At 32.9% G+C, this 15,078-nt stretch overlaps 1 protein-coding gene, 1 long non-coding RNA gene and 1 pseudogene across 3 annotated transcripts in view; 2 read left to right on the forward strand and 1 right to left on the reverse strand.

The window, feature by feature from the left end:
- The window catches only part of LOC120598089 (uncharacterized), a 59,805-nt gene that overhangs the window by 18,519 nt on the left and 26,208 nt on the right, over positions 1–15,078 (reverse strand). The window lies entirely within an intron of this gene.
- TRAT1 (T cell receptor associated transmembrane adaptor 1) overlaps positions 2,135–15,078 on the forward strand; it is a 30,580-nt gene continuing 17,636 nt past the window's right edge. Inside the window, exons 1-2 of the mRNA XM_039856844.1 lie at positions 2,135–2,395; positions 11,398–11,508. Coding sequence (XP_039712778.1) covers positions 2,389–2,395; positions 11,398–11,508 — 118 coding nt within the window. The 5' untranslated portion in view covers positions 2,135–2,388. The remainder of the gene's footprint in view (positions 2,396–11,397; positions 11,509–15,078) is intronic.
- LOC120598244 (uncharacterized) lies at positions 9,478–9,596 on the forward strand (annotated as a pseudogene).

Here is a 15,078-nt window from a genome sequence, read left to right on the forward strand (position 1 = left end):
ATGTTATTTCTCGGTCTCTGCATGTCTCCTATGCTCTTGCCTTCCCCAGATCTCTGCAGTCTTGTATGTATAAGGTTACAGACTTGAGGCAGGGAAACCCTTCAGGCACTTTCAACTGGTGGGTTTAGTTTGAGTCTCTCCTTTGTTGAGTTGTCTGGGGAGGTACACCTCCCTCCTGGGATAACCACAGAATTTCTGCATTTTTACCTGAATCATTCTTATTGCGTCTGAACTTCTCCATATCCAAAGCAAAATAATGAACACCCTTATTGTTTTTGGATTTGTGATTTATGGAACCACTGAATGGAGATATCCTTGTTCCTTCTATTTTTTTTTTCATCCTATGCGCTGTTCTTGTTCAAACAAGGGGATGCATACACCTAAATTTCCAATCCTGAGACCCCCTTCTTTCTCCCATGTCCTCTGTATGTCTCAGTGACATAAATAGGCATCTACTTTGCCCATGTTCCAAGGTTCTGCTTATCTAATCTATGTAGTTCACTTTTGAGCCTGAGGCTCCTAACCTCTTTGCCAGTTATCCTATTTCCAGACCAAAGCTCAACCCCTCAAGGCTGCTCCACAGCTGAACCCTCTCCTCTTGAACTGATTGATGTTCAAGCTTAGAAATAAATTTAGAAAATAAGTTTAGAAATAAACTCTGTTAAAATGATTTTTAGATTTATTTTTTGTAGGACTTACCTAAGCCTTTAATGTACTTGCATTCACAAAGATGAAAATAACAGTATTTCTAAATATATTTGTTGAAGGAACATTTGTTTTCCAATAGTTCCTTAAAGGCCCGGGGTTCTATAGAAGGTACTTTTTTTTAGAAGATTAGACTAGGAAATCTCCATGGTCCCTTTCAGTTTTACAGTTTCTGATTCAATGATTCACAAGAAATATTTTTGGGGAAAGTGAGTGAAGTAGAAAAATCTGTTAGTATTTAGGTAACTCTGTCAAGTGTAAGAAAGTACAGCATTTTGGTTACTAGGGAGCTGTTTCTGTAACGAAGCAAAGAGAAAGCAGACTAACTTTTTAAAATTTATTCAATCATTGTGAGAATATTTATTGAGATCTACAGTGTGCCAGGCATTTTTCTAGAGGTTGGAATTTTAATGATGGATAAGATCAATACTCTCCCTGCGATTAAGAATCTTAGAGAAATCAGCTAGAGTAAAATAGCCTGTAAGCCATCTAATATCTTTGTGCTGAGTCTGTGCATCAAAAGTCTCATTTTAAAGTTTCCCTTCAAGTTTAAGTTCTTAAAGTTTAATTACTACTTTTGTAATAGTCTGGATTCTATTTTTTCATCCTTCTAATTAAATTAAATTAATTAAGAAAATTGGTGGACTACAGAAGCAAATATGCATAGGCACACAATATGCAGTAGATATTTATACACAGAAATACATGTGAATCATAAATATAGATAGTACCAAGACTACCTTTACTTGACTAATATTAAAAATAAAAGACTACAATTGATATATATGTGTATATGTATACATATATGATTTTCTCACAGTGTTGTCCAGAAAAACTGTATTAAAATAACCAGGGCTCCACTCAAAATATCCTCATTCAGAAGGGCTTGGAAATATGTTAAATATTCAATTACTACCAAATAATGTACTTATGCACACTAACATCTTAAATCTTCTGATTATTGAGATTCTGGGGCCGGGGTGAGAGCTGGAGCTTGTTGCCAAGTAGGCCTAGATTGATCAGAGTTACTCACATTGGCCGAGGTGAGGGTTGCTAAGAAGGAAGGCAGGCACCCAATCTCTCAGTGGGATAATGTAAAGAAGGTAGCTGATACATAACGATGTTCAAAAAGTGTTAATTCCCTTTCTTCTGTCACACCTCAAAGAAAACAGTCAACAGCTGAGAACACCTGGGGTCTTCTCACTGTTTCCTCCCTGGTTTAGCATATTTTATTCTGTTTTCATATGAACTCACTTATGAAGAGATGCCTGGGTTCTCTCTAGAAAGATTGGAGAGCCCTCCTAGTCTGATACATACCTTGATTTCATGATTTATTTTTAAATTGATTCAGGTATTGAGAAAAATTCAAATACCCCAGTACAGAGGATTATGGGATTTTCCTTCTCACGTTACACAGAAATTTAAGAGCCTACTGGTTTCAGATCAAGACTCTAGAAGCCTCCATCACCACATTTCCTGTTTGTAACTGAACAAAGTACACACAAAAGATTTTAAGAAACAGAAGAGAGAAAAAAAACCGAAGTACAGATAAAGGCAAGTTTTACTGCCACACTGCTTCTAACATAACAGAACAACATTACTTAGAAACAGAAGTTTGTGAGAGTATTTTTAATCCATGTATTTGCTTTATGGCGACATAAGGATTTTTCTGAGAAAGCAAGCATGTCAGGTAAGTCACATTTTTAATTCTTTTGTTCCATTCCTATGTCTGAAATTTCACTTAACAATTTCTAAGTCTCTAACAAAAACACTTAAGATTTAGAAAAGTAAATTAGTTTACATACTATTTTTTAAAAGTGAGATAACCTTTAGTATAATTATAACAGATTTTGAAGTGCATTAACGAGTATAAATGATTATATTCTCTTAAAAGAAAAAAGTTGGAAAGTGTTTTATAATATAAAGCTAGTTGTAGCTGTTCAGTGTTTTTTGATGATTATGCCATTTAAAGTATTTGTTTTATTTAAGAAACTTTTGTTGACCACAAATATTCCTCTTTAGTTTACTTTAGTTATAAAACAGGTTAGGAATAACCACTTTCTAATTCTTCAGAGTTTAAAAACTATATTATCCTCCCAGAAATCAATCCAATTGTCAACATTTAGAGGTGACAATTTTGCAAAGGCCAGAGAAATGCCACCACTCGAGGAATGGATTGTGAAGGTCGAATACACATTGATTAGCCATGACTGTTCTACATTTATGGTTCATTCCTCTTTCATTCTATGTACTTTTATTTCTTTAATAAGCATCTTGTTGTGGTAAGAGAAAACATGCATTTTTATTAAGGAAGAGAACAGTGAAATATATATGAAAAAGAAAAAGATTTGTGTAGTTCCCATTGCCTTAGAAAACGCAAGATATTATGTTGTATTTCCTTCCATTTTTTATTTCTATACACTCTACATGGTTTGCTTTTCATAACTGAATAATAATGTATGTAAAATTATAATCCAACTCTTTTCACAAGCATTATAACATACGCATTTCCTTTTTATAATGATTTCTGCTTAAATATTTTAAGTAAAATAAAAATGACATCTATTGGGTTAATTATACTTTACCTAATTACTTGTTTATTGTTGGATATTTATGTTGGACATTCAGTTTTTTTATATTTTAAATGACAGAAAAGTGAAATTTATGTAGCTTTTCCTATATTAAGGGTTATTTTCTTAGATTTCTAGAATTGGAATTACTGAGTAAGAGTAATTTGTCTGATTACATCTTTTGCTTATTATTGCACTTATAGTACTTTTAATATCAATTTGTATGAGCCATTTATAAAGATATTATATATTATAATTCCTGTGAATTTGGTTCCCAGTGTTTTATTTGTTGGATTTTAAAACCAGTTGAATGGATTAATCACACAGGGAGCATAAGCTGACATATGGTTTCCATATCTCTCCATATCTTTTTCAGGATTCATAGATTAGCAAAGAACAAAAACTATTATTCCAGTTTTGTTAGTGTCCTGCAAGAAGTGGACATAGCAATACTATAAACAATTGCCATGAGCTGAGGGTGATGGGAAATTCAGGAAGGCTAAAGGCAGTGAATATGACATCCAACTATTTCCAGTATTAATTCTAATTTTATACGGAATATGGTAAAATTTCCTCTATAGCATTTTATAGTTTAGATTTTCCCTCCAGCTGTAATACAGGATTTCTGCCATTGACAATTAAGACCTTTTGCAATTCCACAGAAGTAATAAAAATGTATTTGCCATGAAAGCTCCACAAGTCTTAAAAAAAAAAAAAAAACTTAATGTGAAATAAGATGATAATATGTTTTACCTTTAGATGGGTAAAGTAAGAAAGAAAATATGTGAATAAAACAAAAAAGTGAAATTTGTCCTAGTTATTTAAAGCAATATGTGAAAAGGAAAACTCAAATCTTTCCTTTTCTCCTACTTACATGACTTATAGTCACTACGTCAATAAATGTGCTGGTATTATAATTTCTATTATGTTTCTGCATTTATGTAAAATTAATATTAACTGAATCAAGTGGTGAAAACAATTCATTTGGCTACCATTAATTTTTTTTTAACCAATGATTCTCAATAGTTACATGCTGTTTTTCTAAAAAAGAATTTTCATTGTCTTTTCTTTGTTTTCCCTTGAACCTCAGTCACCTTTTTGAGAACAATGAAAGCCTTCTTTTTTTTTTTTTTTTAGAAAGTAGGTAGGTAAGACTAATTTATGAATCATCTCTTAAACTCACATGTTCTTTAAATTAAAGATAGATTAGAAACAATGTTTCATTATTTAACTTAGATGATGTTTGGCTGTGATTTTAAGGAAAGTCAGTCCAGGAAAGATTGTCACTTAATGGTCATAGCTCAGAAATAAATGTCCACAAATTGTCAGTTAATAATAAATATTATTGATTACTTTTTTAGACATTTTTTATTTTATTTAGTTTTCTCAGCATTCCTGAATTAAAAAGAGAAAAAAATTAACAAGACTTCCTAAGACATTAAAGAAATATAGTGGTTAAAATATTTTGTTGGATGAAAATTTCTACATACTCATGCCATCTTCAGAGGGTTTTACCAAGATGTTTCTCCAATAGGAAACAATAATATATATAACGAAGTAGCTAAATACAGATGAAAAGAGATTCATCTACAGCAGAAATTTGGATATCACTTCAATCCCAATAGGATTTCTGAAGTTTACCACTTCCAATTAAAGTTTAATTGTAAAAGTGACATGGAGTCTAGTAATGGAGGAATCATAACATACTATCATGACATACCTTGCACCTCACTCCCAAATATACGCTTTCCTCAATTAAATTTAATAAATATTAATTAAGAGCAATCATGATGTACTAGAAAAAGAGAACCTAGATGTCACACAAATGGGTATCTGAACTCCAATTTTATAAGTGGCTTAAGTGAGTTTCAGTGATTTGCTCAAAGTCACACAGCTAGTGACACTCATTCTCTCTCTCCACAGTGTTTGAAACAGATATTCCGGTGAACCATATTGTTGTTGTCCCTCTCCTCATCTCGGCCCCTCCCAGACATACACCATTCATTTCTCAAATAATGCACTATTTATAATAGACACCCATTTAAGATTGACAGATTCAAATTTTGCATTAAAACAATATCTTATTTACTTGAAAGCCTGGGACTGGGTACGAGAATCACTTGCAGTATGCCTGTGACTCGAGTGCGTTCTAGGGATGGTGTAATAGAATGGATAGTTGTGGGAGAGCTGTGTGGACAGCAGCAACGTGCTACATTCCAAAAGTCAAGAATGTGCCTAGTTCGGCACCAAACTCTCACCACAGTGAGAGTAAGTCATGAGTAGAATCCATGGAGATTGATATACCAGAATTTTTTCTTTGAATTTTTTGGGTTGCCTAAAATAAATATACACATTCATGGAATGCAAAAGAGAGGTAGTCACTGCTCTGACAGAGTTTATAAGCCAAGGAAGAGAAACCATCAAGAAAAGCCATATCCTTTATACTATAAACTCATACACTTGTCTCAATTACAGACTCCTCGAAGGAGAAAGAATTAAAGCATTATATTTATTGCTTTTCTATTGTAAATTATTTAAGTCAGACTTCTGTAAGAATCAAACCTGCCAGCAGAAAGACATAGCATTTGCTTTGCTGGGTTTCCTTCCAGAGTACATATAATTGTGAATTTTAAATACAATGCCTGCCAAATACTGTTGGCTTTAAGGGAGTCAGAGGTCTTATAATTAAACCTACTACTATTAGCCCTTGGCAGTTGAAAACTAGATAGAAAAGGTTGAATTGTGATTTTCCTAGCTGTCTTTACCTCACTAATAACTTCTTAAAGCCTTTGGCTTTTTAACAGTGTAAATAGCTAAATTCAAATTGTGTGGGAGTTCTTTTTAAATTGATGAAAGCTATACAAATGAAAATAACTACAGTTAATGAATAATAATACTAAAGATTGCATTTTCTGGGCAAGAACTTTTGAGTACTTTGTGCATTCAATGTTACAAGAAGCACTTTATCTACTGAATAGATACCCACATGGATCTGGTGATATTAATATTGCATATGGAAAATAACTATGTGAGGAAGGTGTAAAGTGTGTGTGTGTGTGTGTGTGTGTGTGTGTGTGTGTGAACATTTATACAGATCTGCCATTCAAGCTGAAAATCTTCACCATTTATATACTCAATAATCTCATCTGTGTGCATTTTATTTTTCAAAGTGGGGATGTTTATTGTTGTCAATCAAAGGTTATGAATGATATCAGGAAAGTCATGAAATACTTCTAACATCAGAGGAAAACTAGAGACCATACTAAACCAACATCACATATTAGAATTTACCCTGTGTTTTAAAAGGTTATGTGAAGTGAATTTACTGTTACAGTAAATGACGACAGCCAGCCCTAGAGGAACGTACAGTGTGGTCCAAGTTTTTGTCTTAGTGTTGCTGACATATTTCATGACAAGTATTAGGTCTTTCCTTAAAGCTTTACATAAAATGTAGGCTTGTGATTTTGATTTAGCTGTTTCTTTGTAGCTGAGAGGAAAACTATCTTCTTTTAGCAATTAAAAGACTACTACAAATTTGCAATGCTTCCTTTAATTAAAAAGACGAAAGAGAAACTTCTAACTGAAACATAATTTTGTGCAAGTGATAGGATAATTTATAGCTAAAAATCAGTGTATTTTAAAAATGAGATAGGGCTTTCTACGTACTGTATTAAAGTATGCTTTCGAATACTGTGCTATATTTTATTTATCCAAACCACAACTATTTATTGAGTATATACTAAATACTAGATACTGTTATAAATGAAAAGGAAAAAATATTAAATAGGAAGGAGTATAATTTTATTAGTTCTCTCAAGAATGATAAATTCTAGAGATGTTATTATTTTCTATGTATTTACTTAATTTTTTACCCCTCCCTCAGAAAGAGAAGTATTAGAAATATACAGAACGATATAAAAGATAACCAAACAAATCAAAATAAAGGGAAAATAAGGACCAAGGGATACTATTAGTTCACAAAAATGAGTATCATATAATTCTAGAGATTTAAGTTAGATTGTGTGTCAAATAATGCACAAATATAGACAGATGACCAATGACAATATTCACATGGATTATAAGGCTAAAAATGTGCCAGTTCTTGAGGAGATCCCTAGCTTCTTATACTTGAGATCAAAATAATATATTAAACAATATCTTCTACTCCATAGCATCACTATAATTAATTAATTCAATGGCAAGTTATATACGGTTGGATTTTTTTTTTCTTAAAATGAGATTGATTTAGCCCTGATAATGAAGATAGAAAATAGAAGAGAACAAAAAGAGCAAAAAAGAATTTTAATTTTAATTTTCCAACTACAACTTGAAATTCAGTTTTCTGTTAGGATAGATCAACAGCTGAAATGGAAGCAAGTTTAATATTCTCTTAAGAAATCTTAGGAACATAACTAAGACATGTCCCAGTCATTGAAGCCCATTCTGCCTCTATTCGGGGATAGATCCAGGGAGAACCTATAGGCAGGGTCAAAATTTCCTTCTAAAATCAGTTTTGCATCCTTTCAGCATGTGTGTCTGTGAATGATCAAGGTCTCAAAGAATATATCATAGCAATTTGATGCAGTAGTTCTATCTAGATTTGACTATTTCTAAAGCAAAGTTACAAGTCACTCAATTTGGCCAAAGGTAAACTATTAATACATCAATTAAATGCTTAATGTTAACCAACTTTCTGGTCATCTATAGTAATAAATGAGCTGTGAAATGTGTTTTTGGGTAAGTTATATTGATTCAGAGGGGAAGGGATTAAGAAGTACAAATTGATAGTTACAAAATAGTCATGGGGATGTAAAGAAAAACATGAGGAGTATAGTTAATATTATTGTAATAACTATGTATGGACTAGCTTTATTGGGGTGATCACTTCATAAGTTATATAAATATCTAATCACTATGTTATACACCTGAAACTAATATAATATTGTATGGCAACTATAATTGAAAAATAAATATGTATGTATATATAGTTTTGGGGCAGAGAGAATTAGAATGTTGTTGATGAGTACTTTCACCAAAATCACAGTGGCCTAATGAGTTACCCTTCTCTCACAAGATCTATTTCTCAGCTCATGGAACGTAGGTCCTTTCTCACTACTACGAGAGACAAATGTAATAGAATCTTCAAACTGTTTTTCCTGAGTTGTGGGTATTTCTAGACCTTACACTTGATCGGAACATTTTTGTTGGCCCTGGTCATTCCATTATTCTCTTCACTCATTTTTTATTTATTTAGTCAGTTAACACATGTTTAGTGAGCACCTACTTTGTGCTAAATAGGTTGCAGAAATAATGTTAGGAGTCTTAGTAGTAGGAAGATAATAATAATAAGAAGAATAAGAATGGCTAATATGTATTGAGCTTTTTATTAGTGAGAGACATCATTCTATAAATCTTATTACAAGTCTTAATTCATTCAATCCCCATAACAATAGGTACAATGATGAAATGAGGCATGGAACAAATATAAATATAATGTTCTTTTTGTCCTTTGGGAAGCTGACAGTCTGTTGGGGAGAGATTTATATATATAAATGATTATGTCAATATTTGTTGAAATATAGAGTGAGATATAAGATGTCACTTGCTGGGGAGACAGGTACATTGAATGAATGTTTCAAAGAGAAGACAGTCTTGAAGGATGTCTAGGAATTCGTCAGATGGGTAAGGGGAAAGGCATTTCAGGCAAAGGGGCAAATATATAGAAACAAAAAGAAAAGAAATGGTAAGTATGATATCTACTAAAAATTACAAGTGCTTCAGAATGATTGGAGCATGGTGTACTACTGGGTGGGTATAGCAGATAAATTCTAAAAAAGGAAGAAAACCTAAAGTAACATTTTGGGAAATAGTTCATGGTAAGGAAAAAAGAGTGTGATGTCCTCTGTAGTCAGGACAGAAATAGGAACAGACACCTTTTCTTAAAAGACTATGTCACATGCACCAGAAAGAAGACAACAAGACAACTTTCTTCAGTAATCACAGAGTAAGGGAATATATGGGAACAATGTGTGGAAGGATAGCTAGATCATGAGTGGTAGAGTTGATGTAATGTGGATTAAGTGAAAGAGCCATAAATATAATGTCAAGGTCAATCAAACTAACAGGAAAGAGGCCAGACTGACCTGAGAAGGGTCTGCTTAATATTATGTTTTAAAACCTTGGCATCAAGATACCAATATCTATCTATGGCCATGCCACCCTGAACATGCCCGATCCCATCTGATCTCAGAAGCTAAGCAGGGTTGGGCCTGGTTAATACTTGGATGGGAAATCACCTAGGAAGACCAGGTGCTGTAGGTGTTAAAAAAAAAGAAAAAAAGAGAAAAAAAAAAGATACCAAGATCCTTTAAAATGTGTGTATCCTTCAATCCAGCAATTCATCTGCAAGATATTTTACCTAAAAAAAATTAAGATGGTATATAGTTTTAGCTAAAGATAGTCATCACAACATTGCTTATATAACTAAAAATTAAAACAACTTAAATATCTTACAATAAAGGATTTTAATAAACTATGGAAAACATATGCAATGGAATATAAGGCAGCTAAAAGAAATGGAAGCACATTTTGTTTATGGGAAAAGAAGCACCCCTAGTTATTGAGGGGAACATAGATAACAGTGTAGGCAATTTAATGGAATCCTATGTCTCCGTCTGTAACAATTTCTACACAGAATAATAACTGGAAGTATATTAACCAAGGTGTTCACAGTGATTGTCTCTTCATAATAGGATTGTGGTTGATTCTTATCTTTTTGTTTTTGTTTATTTAAGTTTACTGTTCTTTAACATTGAACATGGATGATGCGTATAATATGTCTGGCTTCTTTGTAGCACTTAAAGTTCATTTATTTAAATGTCGCCAAATACAGTGACTGTAGAGTCTACATTTGGCTGACTGAATAACTTGAAATGATTGTTGTGATATGCTTCAGTAGAAAATATAGTGTATGCCCTCAAATTGCTTTAAAATGTGGAAGGACTTAGAACTATACCTAGAATATGGGTCATTCAGTGACATACACAAAAAGAAAAGCCTTTAATAATAGAAATCATTAATTTAATAACAGTAATCAGAAATTAATAATGATACTGATTGAATACATAAATATACAGTATTGTAGAATCACAATTTACTTTCTTGGAGTCAGCATTCACATGAGTATATGTCTACTAAGATAATTAGCTTAATTATATATGTATGTATATATAATATGTATATTATAATATGCATTGCATAAGCTAATTATAATAATTAGGCTAGTATATATTGTATTCAAATATTTGTATATTATATATAAAATAAATTATTTTATATAAAATAAATTATTTAACTTATATATTATGTATGATATTATTATTTATAACACATTATACATTAATAAATATATTACATATATAAAATCAAGCTAATTATCATAGTAGTCTCACATATAGGTATAAAGACTGCCATAAAAATCATGAGCAACTGATAGGCAATAATATCCACAAAACCCCCTTTATGGCTCAGGAATGAAAAAAGAGGACTTCACAGAGAACAAGAAACATAATCAACTCTCCACTATCCATTCATGGGGCTCTAAATAGTATGAGAAAAGCTCCTTATGGCCAGTCTTAACAAAACTGAGTTACTATGATTCCGGAATTGTTTTATTCCAATGCACAGTATCCTATACTACTTGGATTAATAGAAAGAAAAAGTGATTTTCAGTAAATAATGAAAGCAAGTTTGATTATAGTCTGAGGATTAAAGAAAAGGGAAAATCACAGCAAATTATGATCCTGGATAATTTGGATAGCCTTGATTTTGGATAGCCAGCAGTTGTCAAATTTTAGTAGCTAGACTAAAACTGCCTTCCATGTCATTAACACTAAGAATGTGGAAAATTGCTTCCTTTGCTCGTGCTGAATGCAGGGACTTCACCAATACCCATCTAAAATCTGTTAAGAAGCCTTTGGCTTTCAATGTTAATCAATTTCTTGCAAAAGATTTGTCCTTCGTTGTGAATAAATACAGTGGTTTTAATTGTGAGAATACCTAGTTCAAAACAAATAGGTAAGCAGCTACTATATATTAAGAGTATGTGTGCTTTTGTTTGCAGGAAACTCTGAATGCCAGTTTTACGTCTGGGCAATTCTAGCCTTCTTGGTTTTAGCTTTGGCTCTATCCCTGATCTTCAATATTTCCCACTATGTGGAAAAAAAGCGACAAGGTAAGACATTTTGAGAAATAACCATATGGCACCTGCTTGAATGGAGGAGACTGAGTCACTGGAAAATCTACAGAAGAAGACAATTTTATAAAATGTTATCCAGCTGGATATTCTTATCTGTAGAAAATCTGTTTGCTATGTTTTTTCACCCTAAAGACTCTCTTAATTTAAGAATGCAGGTTACAGCTCTCCTGGCTAGAAACCTGCCTCTCCCTTTGGAGTGTACTATCTTGTCTTGTCTTGTCACCTCCTTAATTCCACAAAGCTGCAACCTTCCTTAGCGTGGCTCTCCTTCTAAAATGTACTTTCAGTAAATCTTATTTTTTTAAAAAATAAAAAATAAAAATAAATAAATAAATAATTAGTTAATTAAAAAAAGGAATGCAATCATATTAGCAATGTAAACAGACTCCCAATCTATTTCATCTCTGCCTTAAGGTGAAAAGTAGGAAGGGATTATCCTAGTAAAATGTATTTAACCTCCACCAATTGAATAACCTATGAAACTAGTCTATTCTGGAGCAGCCATAAAGGTTCTCTGTGATGCGTGATGAGAAAATCGAAGACTAGCTCTTTAAGGTTCCACTCAAGCCTATTCAAGCTTCTCAGTGTCCATCAGTGCAGTAGGCTCAGTAGGAATCAGAAGGGAACTTGATTCTCTTAGGAGTGTCTTCTTAAATTTGATGATACTAATGTAAAATATGAAGGAGAAGACACATCTATTAACAGCAAAATCGAAGATGAGTGTTCAGTTTCTCTAATTCTCTGACCAAAATGATTTCAACCAGCAGATGTTGCTTTTGCATTGTTGACCAAATGTCCTCAGCCAAAATTCAACACACTTTTAGAATCTCTATTAGATCATTTCTACACCTAAGACGAAATTGCAGGCAAGCAACACTTTTTCATTAGCAATGATTTCAGTAAATACTTTTAAAATCAAATATTTTTCAAAGTTTATGTCAGATGCACAAATGACCCATCAACATCTTCTAAAAAAAACTTCCTTTCTTTATAGAAAAATAAATTAAGACTAGCACTTTTCTTGATACAATAGCTTAAAGTAAATATATTTAAAATTTTTATTAAAATATTTTATGAATGCAGATAATATTTTCACCTAAAATAGAAAAGGTGAATTAAGAGCCATACAGGTGAATAACTGAAGGTACAATCCAGCACAAGAATAAGCATCTGAACTAGTACTCAACTCTTCCATTGATTCCGGTGGTAATCCTTTGGAGATGTGTATAGGTTTTCCAGCTGTCATTTTGGTAGTTCGTGCTTTGGAGTTTATGTACCCATTACATACCATTTTGCCACCATATAAACTCCTTTGGGGACTTGTTTGCTCATAATGGGTAGTTGATCATTGTTAAAAGATAGTAGCCTAACTAAAATAAGCAAGCTTTAAATTTTCTTAAAGATAGATTTTTTTGTTTGTTTTTCTTCTTTCAATTGTATTAACCCTTACTGCCTCAGGCATGTCAGAAATGACTCCTTGCCTAAAAGTAGTATAATTGGAAATAACATTTAAAAAAAATAGGAAAAAATAAATTGCATTTATTGATGTATTTTTGAAAATCAACTTCAGTTCCCTCATTTGTTTTTAACATCATGACTTTAGAAGCCAACTTGACATTGAATTAGAACTATGCTTTCAATATATACCTGGGAGATCTTATACAAGGAGTATTAGTTCTGATTTTTCAGTTTCCTTACCTACAAAATGTGAAAAATATCATCAAGACTTTAGGGTTCTTGTGAGAATTATATAGAAACAGTATTCCTCCTTATCCATAGGGAATGCATGCCAAGACCCTCAGTAAATACCTGAAACTATGGATAGGATCAAACCTTATAGATACTATATTTTTTTCCTATACATCCACACCTATGATCAACTTTAATTTATATATTAGGTATAGTAAAAGATTAACAACAAAAACTAATAATAAAATAGGACAAGAACAATAAAATAAGGGTTACTTGAATATAAGCACTGTGATACCACGACAGAGGATCTGATAACCGAGATGGCTGCTAAGTGACTAACCAAGGGGGTGGGGATTGTATACAGTGTGGATGTATTGAACAAAGATGATTCACATCCCAGGTGGGACATAGCAGGACAGCTCAAGATTTCATCACGCTACTTAGAATAGAGTGCAATTTAAAACTTATAAATTGTTTGTTTCTGTAATTTTCTATTTAATATTACTGAACCACAGTTGATTGTGGGTAACTGAAATCACGGAAAGCAAAACCGCGGATAAGGGGGACTACTGCACCTCAGCACAGTGCTAGGGACTTAGTAGGTTGTTCCTGGACAGGGTACAGCCCATGTCACCATTCTTGGTGGCCCTGGTGCTTCTTTTTTTTCATTCTACAAACACATTTTTAAAGACTTGCTGTGGCTACATGTTATCCGATTTAATTGTAATGTCATTTCAGTAAATGTTAGTTTACTAGCTTCTCCGCCGCTCCCACCGTCCCTGTACTCTCTAGGCCCTCTCTAGCTCCTATCTCACTTCCTGCCCCCATCTCTATATTATTTAACACATCCATACAATCATCTGAGTTTTAGCAATAACTGTTATGTTCATTTAAGTCACATACAGGCTCATTGTAGAGATTTCTGTGAGCTTTCATGGAATTGGTTCTAAATATTAGTCTATTGCAAATTATTTTATTCGAGTAGTAATGAGTCCTCTTTAGGTGGAGCACACAGCGCTGTGTCTTGTACTTTATTAGCATGCAAAACTGAGATTAGCCTTGGAGCAAGGTTTGTTGATGCCAATAGAATGCCTTTTGTTCTCATCCCACGTCCTCTTTTTTTTTTTTTTAATTTTTTTTGAGGGGGGTGACATTGGTTAATGAAATCCAGTAAGTTTCAGGTGTACAATTTAACACTAAGGCATATATATATATTGCATTGTGTGTTCCCCTCCCATAGTTAGATTTCTTTCTATCATCACATATTTGACCCCCTTACCACACTCCAATACACCAACCCAGGTTAAGATTCAGGCTTGTCTGCCACTTATCAGTTGTATCAACTTTTTTTTAAAATCATATGTGCATTTATTTATTTATTTATCTATTTATTTATTTATTTATTTATGTTTTTTATGGTGACATTGGTTAATGAAATCCAGTAAGTTTCGGATGTACAACTTGGCAGTAAGGTATATATATGTTGCAGTGTGTGTTCACCTCCCATAGTTAGATTTCTTTCTGTTACCACATATTTGACCCCTTTGACTCCATCTACCTTCCTCCTCCTAGTCTATTGTCCATGTCCATGAATCTCTGTTTGTTTTTCCTGTTCGTTTGTTGCCTTTAGGTTTATATCCCACATATAAGTGATATCATGTGATTTTCAACTGTTTCGGTCTGGCTTATTTCACTTAGCATGATTATCTCGAGGTCCATTCATTTTGTCACAAATGGCAGTATTTCATCCCTTCTTGTGGCTGAATAATATTCCATTGTATATATGTACCACAGCTTCTTTATCCAGTCATCTATCGTAGGACACTTTGGTTGTTTCTATGTCCTGGCCACCAT

Source organism: Pteropus medius, unplaced genomic scaffold (assembly GCF_902729225.1).
Source record: "Pteropus medius unplaced genomic scaffold, Ma_sr-lr_union100, whole genome shotgun sequence".
NCBI lineage: Eukaryota > Metazoa > Chordata > Mammalia > Chiroptera > Pteropodidae > Pteropus > Pteropus medius.